Source organism: Propithecus coquereli, unplaced genomic scaffold, assembly GCF_000956105.1.
Source record: "Propithecus coquereli isolate 6110/MARCELLA unplaced genomic scaffold, Pcoq_1.0 Scaffold137, whole genome shotgun sequence".
Taxonomy (NCBI): Eukaryota; Metazoa; Chordata; class Mammalia; order Primates; family Indriidae; genus Propithecus; species Propithecus coquereli.
In genome coordinates this window covers 5,739,704-5,753,485 of record NW_012137969.1, presented here as the reverse complement: position 1 = coordinate 5,753,485, position 13,782 = coordinate 5,739,704, and the positions used below count along the sequence as shown (strand labels likewise).

Sequence of the window (13,782 nt, the reverse complement as noted above, 5' to 3'; positions counted from 1 at the left end):
TCCACAATGTAAAGGTATAGGGAGCTACGAGGGTGTGTAGGAGAGAGAGAAGAAAGGGGCTGGACCAGGTAGGGTCTTTGCGAGCTGCATTAAAGCGCTGGGTCTTTACACAGAAGCAATGAAAAACGACCGAAGGTTTCAATCGGGAGGGTAATGAGAGGAATGGAGAAAACATTGGGACTGATCAGGAATGGATGTAGGGCGTTGATGGGTTGTGTGAGTCTGGACTGGGGGTAGTGGTGGAGATGGAGAGAAGACTGACTCAATATTGCTTAGGAGGGAAAATTAAGAAGACGAGATGCCTAAGGGCTCTCTCCCATGGGACGCTGGCAAGAGAGCAGCCAAGGCAAGGACAAGATCCAAAGGGTAGAATGAACTTTTTTGTTCCACCCCAGCACCATTCGTGGTGGGTGTTCCATGAACACTCACTTCTCTAGTCCCCTGCTTCAGTTTGTCCCTCTGTCACCTACCTTTCACCATCAGGCAAAATAAGTGGTTGGCAGCCCCCAAATCCTACATGTCACAGGCCCAGAGATTTAGAACTGTCCCTCTGCTGCGGACACACACACACATCCATCTCCTATTAGGGTGCATATGTTCCTGATGGCAAAGCCACTTACCCACAATGGTAGAGAACCTCCGGGTGGGCTCCTTCCCAGTCACCAGTTTGTACAGTTCTGGGTAGTAAAATTCCAGGCTCTCCAAAAAGACCACATAGCCCCTTTGCCCTTTGGTATGTAGAATGTCCAACAATCGGCCTAGGGGAAAGACCAAATCTCTCCGTGAGAAGAATACATGTCTGAATGGAAGCAAGTCTCCATGTTTGGTCTTATCCTAAATTTATATCCCTCAATAAACTGTAAGACAGTCTCACCACATTCTATCACTCCTAAGTTGTATCTTGAAGTCCACATAATGTATTATTATAATAAATCAAGGTGCCAGGTGCTCAGCAGGGGTTCAGTGAATGTTCATTTCCTTTCTATAATAAATTGGTAGAACCAGGATAAATGGACTTGCAGCTGCAGGAAACCAACAGTTTTAAAGAGCGTCCCAATTGACCAGGGCTAAAACGAACCATACAGGCACCATCTCTTCTGTGACTGAAGGAGGCTAGAAGCACAATAACAGTCATGGGATAATATGTGGTTCTCTGGGATTCAGAACCGGAAGGCAAATATTTGGTTGGGGAGCTAGGAAAAGTCATGGGAAGCAGGCATAGCTCCATGTTCTTCTTTGGGATTATTAGAGTATGGAAACATCATTAACCTAAATATAATCTCCCCAGAAGTTTCCAGTGTCTATACTACTGGTTCCACTTATTGCTTATGTTTCTTGGCCCTTACTTAAGCATTTTATTTTCAGATATATCTTTACTTGAGTAACTCAACCTTTTTCTGTAGGACAGACAAAATAAATAAGTTTTGTGTTATGTCAACTCTGATTGTTTGGTGAAGCTGCCTGGAGCACTGTTTTGAGAAGGATTCCACAGTTACACGTAAACTCAGTGGGGACCCATGCTGTGGTTGATTAGTGATGTCTGCCATTGAATCATAGCTTAGAAGCTGTTTATCACCAGCCAAGCTGGAGAACAGTGATTCTCAAACCTTTTAATTTGTGATCCACAGAAAGAAATACACTTTACATTGTGGCCTAGTGTCCATACATAAGGTCTATAAACATATATATGTATATACACATGTACATATTTAAAACTAAAACAAGTTTCACAAACCATACCTATTATCTTTACTGAATCTGATAAACTGCCATAGTCCCCAAGTCAGGCTGGAAGAGCCTAAGGACCCCTTCTCAGAATAATATTTTTAAACAGATAAAATACATCAGATTACCAAGGAAACCGATTATAATAAAATACAGTTAAATATTAAACAAATTTGTGATTCAGTAATAAATGTACTTCTTTATTAATACATTAAATAACAAGATCTCTTGGCAGGTCTAATAAGTACTGTAATTTCAAAGGAAAGATGAGTGTAAATGGTATTTTGAGAGATCTGCAACAGCTGTAATCTGATATGAAGATATCTGTAATTTTTATTGTTGACTAAATCACAGGAATTACTAATCACTACTGTAATTTGTTGCCTACTGACATTCTTAATTGAAAGCAATGCTAATTTCAGTTTAGGTTGTAAAATAAAGATGTGATTCTCTCCTTGTCTCTCAAGTTCATGAATCCTCTAAGCTCTATACACAGGCAGCTTGGTGGGGGGACAAGGGTGGATGGTGGTCTATGGACCCCAGTTTAAAACTCCCTGACCTAGAGAAACCTCATTTTGGTACAGCTAATGGAAGGGTATGTCCTGAAGCTGCCCACCCTCTTCCCTTAAAAGCACTTCTAAGGTTACCTGCCCGGTTGATCTTGGATGGCAGCATGGGAGCATTGAGCACTTCATCTTCATCTTGCTCATCAATGACCTTGCACTGGCGCAGGTAGGGGGTGAGCTTGGCGGGGTTGATGTAGCGACTTAGCATGTGCCGGTTGCACTCCACATTCTCCCATAAGGCGTCCTCCTCATCCTTCAGCGTCTCCATGTAGTCATCCATCTCTGGCCCTCCTCCTTTTAGACATAAACCCCAACAAGCTTAATAAAAGAGCCTCACAGGAACAGCTCTATAAACTCCTTTGGAGTGATCTCTAGAATATATGGTTTAGTTAAAAAAAAAAGTACTGTACCTAAGAGAAAAGTATATATGGCACTCTACTTTTTATCTAAGAAAGGAAGGGGATATGAATATAAAAAATATATATTTCCTTATATACTAAACATAAACAATGGAAGGTTAAGCCATAAAAAATTTAAAAGATTATTTATAGGGGAGAGAAGGAAAATCCTGCAGTTGGAGTACACCTTTTCCACGTGAGTTTTTATGTCTTACTAAGAATGTTTCGCTCCCTAAACAATATATATTAATACTGTTGTTTTTTGTTTTAAAATTTCACATAAATGGTGTTATACTGTAGGTTTCCTTTCCCAATGTGCTTTTTCCCCTCCACATTTTTTTGAGATTTTTCTAGGTGGATACATATAGATCTAATTCATTCATTTTTAAAAACAGCTTTAATGAGATATAATTCACATACCATATAATTACTGACTTAACGTGTACAATTCAATGTTTTTTTTTTAATATACTTGTGAAGTGTGCAGTCATTACCACAATATAATATTTTAGAATATTTCTGTCCTCGTTAAAAGAAACCCCATTCCCATTAGTATTCACTTTTTTTTTTTTTTTTGAAACAGGGTCTCACTCTGTTGCCTGGGCTAGAGTGCAGTGGTGTCATAATAGCTCACTGTAGCCTTGAACTCCAGTGCTCAAGCGATCCTCCTGCCTCAGCCTCCCAAGTAGCTGGGGCTATAGGTGTGTGCCACCATGCCCGGATAATTTTTTACTTTTTTAGAGACGGCGTCTCGCTGTTGCCCAGGCTGGTCTAGAACTTGAAGCGATCCTCCTCCCTCAGCCTCCCAAAGTACTAAGATTACAGGTGTTAGCCACCATGCCTGGCCATTAGTCACTCTTGACCTCCTCCTACCATCTCCCTCATTAGCAACCACTGATTTACTGTCTGTCTACAGATTTGTGTGGTCTTTTGTCACTAGCATCTTTTACTTAGCATAATGTTTCCAAGGTTCATTCAGGTTGAAGCATGTGTCAATACTTCATTTCTTTCTTTTAAAAACAGCTTTATTGAGATATAATCCACATACCATACAATTCACCTTTTTAAGTGTACAATTCAATGGTTTCAGTATATTCATAGAGTTGTACAACCATCCCCACAGTCAATTTTAAAATATTTTCATCATTTCAAACAGAGACCCCATACACTTTATTAGTCACTCCCAATTTCCCTCCAATACCTGCTCCTCCAACCCTTAGGCAACCACTAATCTACTTTCTGTCTCTATAGTTTTGCCTTTTCTGGACATTTCATACAATGGATGGTCTTTTGTGACTGGCTTCTTTCACTCAGCATAATGCTTTCAAGGTTCATCCATGTTGTAGCATGTATCACTACTTTATTTATTTCAACTTGCCAGGTAATTTTTCATTGTATGGATAGAGCACGTTTTGTTTATCCATCCACCCATTGATGGACATTTGAGTTGTTTCTATCTTTTGTCTACTATGAGTAGAAGCTGTCTACTATGAATAGCTGCTATGAACATTCATGTATGAGTTTTTGTGTGAATGTATGTTTTTATTTCCCCTGGGTAGATACACAGGAGTGGAACCAGTGGACCATATGGTAACTCTATGTTTAACATTTTGAGGACCTGCCATACTGTTTTCCAAAGAGCTGCATTCATTTTACATTTCCACTAGCAATGTAGGAGGGTTTTAATTTCTCTACATTCTTGCTAACACTTGGTATTGTCTGTCTTTTTATTATAGCTATTCTACTGGGTGTGAGCGGTATCTCATTGTGGCTTCGATTTGCATTTTCCTAAAGACTAAAGATATTGAACATCTTTTCATGTGCCTATTGGCCATTTGTGTATTGAGAAATGTCTATTCAAATCCTTTGTCCATTTTAAAATTGGGTTGTTTGTCCTTTTATTATTGAGTCGTAGGAGTTTGTTATGTATTCTGGATGCAAGTCCCTTAACAGATATATGGCTTGCAAATATTTTTTCCCATTTTGTTAGTTGTTTTTCAATTTCTCAAAGGCATTGTTTATAGCACAAAAGTTTTAAATTTTAATGTTGTCCAATTTATTTCTTTTTTCTTTTTTCATTTGTGCTTTTGGCATGTATCTAAAAAACTCAAGGTGATGAAGACATAATACTGTTTTTATCTTAGAGTTTTATATTTTAGCTCTTACACTGAGGCCTATGGTCCATTTTGAGTTAATTTTTGTGTATGGTGTGAGGTAAGGGTCCAACTGCATTATTTTATGTGTGGGTATCCAGTTGTCCCAGCACAATTTGTTGGAAAGACTATTCTTTCCTGATTGAATGATCTTGGCACCCTTGTGGAAAATCAACCTACCATAAACGTAAATGTTTGTTTCTGCACTAGCAATTCCATTCCATTGATCTATATGTCTATCCTTATTCCAGTACTATATTGTCTTGATTACTGTAGATTTGTAGTAGGTTTTCAAATTGTGAAGTATGAGTCCTTCAACCTTGTTCTTTTTCAAGATTGTTTTAGCCTCTATTAGGTGCCCCTTACAATTCCACATGAATTTAAGGATTAGTTTGTCAATTTCTGCAAAAAAGGGAGCTGGTATTTTGATAGTGAATCCACTGAATATGTTGATCAATTTGGGGAGTATTGCTGTCTAATAATATTAAGTGTTCCGATCCATGAACATAGGATGTCTTTTTGTTTATTTAAATCTTCTTTAATTTCTTTCAGCAATGTTTTATAGTTTTCAGTGTAGAAGTCTTATACTTCTTTTGTTAAATTTATTTCTAAATATTTTATTACTTTTGATGACATTGTAAATGGGAGTTGTTTTCTTAATTTCATTTGTGGACTATTCATTGCTGGTCTACAGATATACAATTGATTTTGTATATTGATCTTATATTTTATGATCTTGCTGAAATCATTTATTAGTTCTAATACTTTGTTAGTAGTTGCCTTACGATATCCTACATATAAGGTCATGTCATTTGCAAATATAGATAGTTTTATTTCTATCTTTCCAATCTATATGCCTTTTATTTCTCTTTCTTTCATAACTGCCCTGGCTAGAACCCCCAGCACAATGTTAGATAGAAGTGGTGAGAGCAGACATCCTTATCTTGTTCCTGATCTTAGGGGGAGAGCACCCAATCTTTCATTATGAAGTATGACATTAGGTGTAGATTTTTGTTTTTGTTTTTCAAACAGATGTCTTTTATCAGGTTGAGGATGTTTCCTTACATTTGTGGTTTGTTGAATGTTTTTGTCACGAAAGGGTGCTTGATTTTTCTGTATCTATTGAAATTGTCATGTGGTTTTTATTTTATTGATATGATGTATCACACTGACTGATTTTCAGATGTTAAACAAACTTTGTATTCCTGGCATAAATCCCACTCAGTCATGGTGTATAACTATTTTTATATGTTGGTGGATTCAATTAGCTGTTTTTTAAAAAATTTTTGCATCTATATTCATAACAGATATTGGCCTATAGTTTTCTTGTTCTGTGAGGTCATTGTCTAGTTTTGATATCACTGTAATACTGTCCTCATAGAATGAGTTAAGATGTGGTCCTTCCACATCTACTTTAGTTTTTGAAGAATTGGGATTAATTTTTCTTTTGTTGGGTAGGACTTATAAGTGAAGATATCCAGACTTGGGCTCTTTGTGTATCATTATTACTATCTTTTTTTTTTTTTTAACAAATTCAGTCTCCTTTATTATTATAGATCTATTTATATTTTCTGTTTTTCTTGAGGAAGTTTCAGTAGTTTGTGTCTTTCTAGGAATTTGTCCATTTTATCTAAGTTATCTAATTTATTGGCAGCCAACTGCTCACAGTTACTTTCACAATCCTTTTTATCTCTGTAAGGTCACTTATAACGTCCCTTCATTCATTTCTGATTGCAGTAATTTGAATCTTCTCTCTTTTTTTCCTCAGTCAGTCCAGCTATAGGTTTGTCAATTTTGTTGATATTTCGAAGAACCAACTTTTGGTTTCATTAATTTTCTGTATATTTATTTCTGCCCTAGTCTTTATTATTTCTGTTTCTCTCCTTGCTTTGGATTTAGTTAGCTCCTCTTCTTTTTCTACTTTTGTAAGGTGGAAGGTTAGGTTATTTATTTGAGATCTATCTATCTTTCTTTTCTTTTTTTCTTTGTCACCTAGGCTGGAGTGCAGTGGTATGATCATAGCTTACCATAACTTTGAACTCCTGGGCTCAAGTGATTTTTCTGCTTCAGCCTCCCAAGTAGCTAGAACTACAGGCACATGCCACCATACCTAGCTAATTTAAAAAATTATTTTTTGTAGAGATGGGGTCTTGCTATATTGCCCAGGCTGGTCTGGAACTCCTGGCCTTATGTGATCCTCCTGCCTCGGCTTCTCAAAGTGCTGTGATTATAGATGTGAGCCACTGGGCCTGGCCCTTTCTTCTTTGTTAATACAGGCAATTATAGGGATGATTTTTCCTCTGAGCACTGCTTTAGCTGCATCCTGTAAGTTTTGGTATGCTGTGTTTTCACAAACACATTTTCTAATTTCTAATTCCCTTGTGATTTTTAAATTTTCCTTGTGAATTTTTCCTTGATTCATTGGTTATTTAGTAGGAGTGTGCTGTTTAATTTCCCCATATTTGTGAATTTCCAAATTTCTTTCTATTACTGATATTTAATTATATTGTGGGGAAATTATACTTTGTATCATCATAATCATTTCAAACTTCTTGAGGGTTGTCTTATGGGCTAGTATACAATCTGTCCTAGGGAATGTTTCAGGTGTGTACTTGAGAAAAATGTATTATTCCGCTGCTGTTGGAGGAGTGTAGTAGTACAGTTGTGTTGTCTATTAGGTCTAGTTTGTTTATAGTCTTATTCAAGTCTTCTATTTCCAGATCTTCCACCTAGCTGTTCTATTCATTATTGAAAGTAGCGTAATAAAGTTGAATTGGGTATTTCTCCCTCCAATTCTGTCTTTGCTTCATGTATTTGGGGCTCTGTTAGGTGAATATATGTTTATAACTATTATATCTTTCTGGTGGATTGACCCTTTTATCATTAGGAAATGTTTTTCTTTATCTCTAGTAATATTTTTGTTTTAAAGTCTACTTGGTCTGATATTAGTGTAGCCACTCCAGCTCTCTTATGATTGTTGTTAACATGATATATTTTTCTGTCCTTTTACTTTCAACCTCTTTATATCTATATACTGTAAACAGTATATAGGTGATCTTGTTTTTTTTAAATCCAATTTGATAATCTGTGATTTTTAGTTGGTTTATTCATCTTTTAACTGTTGTATATTATTCCATTACAAGAATATACTATTTATCCATTTCCCTATTATAGGATATTTAATTTTCTCTTAGTTTTTCACTTGAACATTTAGCACTGTTTGTAATAGTAAAAATGGAAACAACCTAATTGCCCATCAGCAGATACTCCTGGTCCTTTTGTACTATACTCTATAGCATTTTAAAAGGATGTGGTGACATGAAAACATCCCCAGATACACTGTTTAAAAAGAAGTAAATTTCAGAATATATATAATATGAAATCATTTATGTAATCCAACAAAAGCAAGTCTATAATTATATAGATATATGTGCGTATGTGAGTGTGTGTGTGTGTGTGTGTGTGTGTGTGTGTGTGTGGGGTGGGGGGTTTGAAAGGATCTGATTACAGTGGTTATATCTGGGAAGAGCAATGAGTTCAGAGGTTAGTGGCCAACACTGTTTCAGTATTTTACAAGAAGTGTATATATATATACATATATATATATATATATGTATATATATATATGTATTACTTGTATAGTCTGAAAAAAAGAAAAGAAAAGTTAACAGAGATGAAAGCCTAGTCTAGGGCAGTAGCCACACCAGTGCCTTCCTACCACATCCTCTCCGAAGGCCACAGCCCTGATACCTTGTTAGTACCGAATAACCTCTCTGGCCACGGCCACCTGTCCTGCTCCAAGGAGGACCAATTGACAAGCTGGGTGGCAACAGTCAAATTCCTGGATTCAGAGATTTCCTGTCGGTGGGATGGGCGAGTTTGCTGTGGGGAATTGAGCTGGACCGTGGCATCAGGGCAGCCACGGAGGCTGGAGCTGAGCCAGGTGAAGAGAGACACAGGCAGGTCAAGGCTGTCAGAGCAGAGAAGGGACAGCACGTAGGGGAAGCTGCCTGCCGAGCAACGCCACAGAGACCACAGGGCTCTGAGAGAAGGGTGGCGGGGTCGCCTCTTATGGTGCAGAACTCAGTTCCTGTCCCGACGAGCCTTGGCCACATGTGGTTTCTGGCCCTTGTGGGCCTTCAGTAACCTCCCCACTAATTTAAGCTATTTTAAGTGGAATTTTTTCCATGCAACCAAAGAACCTCAAGTGAAAATATCTATTTAGTTTTATGAGCAACAGCCAGATTTGAAGTGATTAAAAATGAGGATTTGGGTCCCCATTCAGTCCAGTGAAGTTGGTATAGACAATAACAACTTTGCTTCACAGACCTAAGTCTTAATTTCTATGAGCCATTTTGCCAGCACGTGGCACCGGCTGCCTAGGTCATCGGTGAGGGTTTATATCCGGTGCAACATAAATATGCCCACGATAATGGCTCCTTCTGACAATGTGTCAGCATGATCATTTTCATTCAGAAAGGAAAATGTACTTGCCTTTATTATTTTCAAGGAGTTGACATCCTATGAATTTGCTTCAACAAATTATTTATGGAGCAGGTGGCAGACACTACCGGTGTCTCTCCACACTACCCTTCTGCTCTTTCTGCTAACAGAATCCCAATTTTTTTTTTTTCCAGGAATCGGGCAGCCTCATGCTTCAGGGAGGCCAGACATCTGAGCTGCCAGGGGTGGATCTTGTTTGACCTCTACCAGTGGTTCAGGAGGAAGTGCACAAAGTGATTTTGGCCCATGCAGCTTGCGGGAAAGTACACGGGGGGCGATTCTGGTGGTTTTCCTTGGTCTTTAACAGAAGCACAAAGGAGGGACACTCCATCATTGAGCTTGTGGGTATTGGTGTGTGAAGGTGTATGTGACACTTAGGGTCACTGCATCCAGCTTGTGACCTGAGGACCCCCCGAGGGCAAATGCTAACACCTGCAGGGTGGCAAGGCTGAGAGATAGAAAGACCCTGGATCCTTGATGTCACCTGCCGGGCACTGCACTAACCAGCTCTGGACCCCTCCCACCTCTGCACTCTCATCTGTAAGGTACTAACTGCCCTTTGCCCTAAGCCACGTGAAGTTGGGTCTACTGTGATCTGCAGCCAAGGCCTCCTAACTGGGAAATGCATCTGCTTTGTGCAAAGACTCACCCAGCACCGTGAATGCACAAAAGAACCCAAAGTCAGGGGTCGAGAAGCTTCTACCTTTTGGGGAGTCAGAAGGCTCGTGCCTCGGAACTGGTTACATGGCAGCTCAAGGCAGGAAGACAGGCAGGTCTGGATGGACCGAGAAGCATTTCTCACCGGCCTCTACGGACAAGGAGGTTGTAATTGGCACGTGTGAACCCCTAGTTCCGAGAGAGCTCGGTGCCACAGAAATGCTCCTTCTGGGGACTGGGGTGGCCCGTGCAGCCACCAAACAGGAAATGACACTCCTAGCTCAGGTGCAACGAAATCACAAACCTTCGATTTTGTTGGAAACTGTCCCATCAGTAACAGCCCCATGCAGCAAAGCCACTTGGCAACCAGTGGTCAAGTCGAACCTGGGAAAGCCAGCCAGTTCCTACGTGCCCAGGTGAGAGGGCCTCCTCATCCTCAGCCAACTCGAGCGTCTGCCCCATGTTAAGCCCTGTGCCAGGACGTGGTCCCTGCACTGCGAGGTGCCCACCCAAGCCACTGCAGCGCCCGAGGAGGCCTGCAGGGGGCAGCAGCACACGCAGCTGGAGGAACAGAACATGTTCCTGCCTGGGTGGCCCTGTGTGCTTGGCATTGTGTCTGACCCTTTCTAGAAATCATCTCATTTAATTATCACAGCTGCTCCGAGAGGTGGAAATGCTTGTTCCTGTTTTGTAGACAAAGAACCCAAGAAACAGAGAGCCTATGCACTCGCTCAGGAGTGCACAGCAAGTCTAACTGGGATTCCTGCCCAGACCTTCCGGCATGAAGTCTCCCCTAAAACACCCCCCTCAGAGAGCAGGTAGTGTTTTGAGCAGAGGAAGAGGTAAAACAAAGCAGCCGAGTGAAGGATTAGAGTTCATACAGCCAAGAATCCAAGCTGTGAGGAATGACGATCTGGGCCCATCTGTTCCCACCTGGAGCGGCAAAGGACGAGAACGATATTGCGCCTCTTCTCCCGCAGGGGCTCCCCGACAGACACTTGTTAGCGGTTGCAAAAACTTGAGGATGGGAAAACAAGTTGGCTTTACCTGGTGGGGTTGAACACGCACACCACACAACCATGGTATAATCCCTGGAAAAATCTACCCACGTGTGCCAGGAGACCTGTGCAAGAATGTTCAACAGTGGCATCGTGTATCCAAGAACCTGGAAAGCACACGAGTACCCTAAGGCGATAGAGTGGGGAAAAAACCTGGAAATTCAGCAATGGCGCATTCTATAGCAGCGAAAACGCAAAGAAACACAGGCACGTGCATCAGCAGGGAAGGACCTTGGGAACATGGTGCTGAGCGAAAAAGCAAGTCACAGAAGACATATGAGACGAAAATGTCTACATAAATTTAGAAAACATACAAAATGAAACTTTGCTATTAGGAATATATAGCAAAACTATCCCAGGAAGCAAGGAACTGATACAAATCAGGATGGTGGCTCCCCTGGGAGGGGCAGCCAGAGAGATGTGACCTTGGAAGGATGCCCAGGGGACCCTGCTTCAGCTGGGCACACAAGTGTCCATGTTGCTGTTCTTTGTCTCAGCGATACACATTACCTATATATATTTTTATATGTACAAAATATTTCATGGGTAAAAACTATAGGGAGTGTAGCCAGCCTCAAAAGGAACAGAATGTCTCAGACACAATTTGAAATATATTTTCCTTTCCAAATACTTCACTATAACTCAGCCTGATGCAGCCGCATCACCTGGGACGAGCCCAGCGGCTTGTGTCAAGCTCTGGGCAGTTTCTGTGAAAGCGATTTGCCCATAAATGCACTGTGAGATGGGGAGGCTCTGAATTTTAACAGCCCCCCCGGGCCAGAGGGTCTGTGCCTACCTGCCAGTTTTGGCCAGAGCTGCAGCAGCTCTGACCCGGCCCGCGGCAGGGTTTAGCTTCCAGTCTGAGCCAAATCCTAGATGACACCAGTCTCTCCACAAACAGCCGAAAAGCAAGCTAAGGGGCCCCTGGCTGTGTTGCTCACCTTTACTTGGGGAGCACAGGACACGTTACCCACCCAAGGACAAAGTCTGTGACAGCCACTGGGCTCACGTCCCTCGCTCGTGCATTGAAGACACCTGTGATGTGGCTGCCTCTCGCTCTTACAATGAAGTTCAACATCTGGATTTTGACCTCCAGGCCCCGCGTGATTTGCTGCCTGCCAGCCCCACGATCTCGTCACAGTCGCATCCCAGGCACGCCAGCAACTTCTCTGTCCCCCACACTCCGGCTGGCGTCAGAGCCTGCTTCCTGCCCCTCCTCCCCTCCCAGCCCCTGCCACATCTCAGGTGACCCTCACTTGCTATTTCGTCACGTAGAGGGCTACCATATGCAAAGTACCTGGCATGGAGCAGGTGCACAGGGCGTGGGTGCTGCTATCCTGTCATTGGGTCTGACTTCTACACCTTCTGGCTGGATCTTGTCTTCCCTCGAGCCAGGCTCCCGTTGGATCCAGAGTGGGGATGGCCAGGATCTGCGAAGAAAGTGAAAATCAGCCTTGGAGCAGGGGCAGAGGTCGGAGAGAGGGACCCACTCAAGTATCAAAGGGACGCTCTGCTTTGGAAGAAAAAGCCGGGAAGGCCCGAGGTGCATGTCGTCCCAGGTGACGCTGACAGGGTGGAGTGTGCCGGGGTTGCTGAGCGAGGAGGGCTTCTGGCCCACCCAGTGCGTGGACACTCAGAAGGACACTGACTGCAGGTCCCGAGACCCCGGGAATGGGGAGAAGGGCAGATGGGAGCGTTGGGGGTCTTCACAGGGCTTTGGGACAAGCACCTGCAGAGTGGAGATGCTCTAATCAGCTCCTAATTCACGAGGTCAAAAGCAGCAAACCCTGTTCCCGAGCCCAGAAGAGTTCCCTGCGCTGTGAATTATGTTTTCAGCCTCCAGCTTGTCGTGGTTTAGGCAGGCATATGCCATGGCAAACCCACGCTGTAATTTCCCAAGGGTGACGTCCCTTATGGTGACGACGAGGCCATTGTCAGTGCCCTGCTCAGCCGCTCTAGGAGCCCAGTCGGGTGTGGGTTTTTCTGGGAAGGGCAGAGGGAAAGGCGGTGTTCAGACCCTGGACGGTGAGGAAGACGGCGGCTCGGAGCCCTGTGGGGAGGCCTCAGGCTGCTGCAGCAGGACAGCTCCACTCAGGAGTGACGGGGACCCTGGGATGCCGCTGTTTAATCAGGAACTTGCTTGGTTTTGGCTTTGAGGACTAATCACAGGTGACATTAGATCTCACAGGGCTGACAAAGCTGCTCTTGTCGGGTGTCAGCTCAGGTTGAAGTGAGCTGTCAGAGGCCCTCGGCCCCGGGCAGGTGGCACGATGCGCTTCTCTGGAGGACACCGTCTCCTTGGTCTCCTCATGGCCTCCCTGCTCCGTGGCTGGGACAGGGGCAGCAGCACAACTGCCCAGGGCTGGGGAGGAGGTGGTCTACAGAGCCAAGGGCCCCCGAGAAAGCAGCAGAGAGCTCCACGCGCCCATGAGCAAACTCAAAGGGAAGTTAGACTTTCTGCATTTGCATTTTTTAAAAAAGAGAACATGTGTTTCTTTTACCATCAGAAACAAAGGGTTTTTAAAAAGATTGTAAGAAAGGTTTTAATTGCAAGAAAGGGAGAACAGGTCTGCCCTGCTTGCCTTGCTATTCAGCCTTCCCACCATGTCAGCACAGGCTGGGAAACTGAGGCACAAGACAACCAACAATGAGGCTGAACTCTTTCTGTCCTAAGAATTTTGATTATAGCATTCGAGAACTTGGTCCTCAGGTCAGGGAAGAT

General features: G+C 42.6%; 1 protein-coding gene across 1 annotated transcript in view; it reads right to left on the bottom strand.

Annotated features, from left to right (window-relative positions):
- Positions 1 to 12,467, bottom strand: part of CARD11 (caspase recruitment domain family, member 11) — a 40,029-nt gene extending 27,562 nt beyond the window's left edge. The window contains 3 exon segments of the mRNA XM_012638923.1: positions 621 to 758; positions 2,373 to 2,585; positions 12,358 to 12,467. Of these exon segments, the coding sequence (XP_012494377.1) occupies positions 621 to 758; positions 2,373 to 2,585; positions 12,358 to 12,364 (358 nt within the window). The 5' untranslated portion in view covers positions 12,365 to 12,467.
- Between the last annotated feature and the right edge of the window lie 1,315 nt (positions 12,468 to 13,782).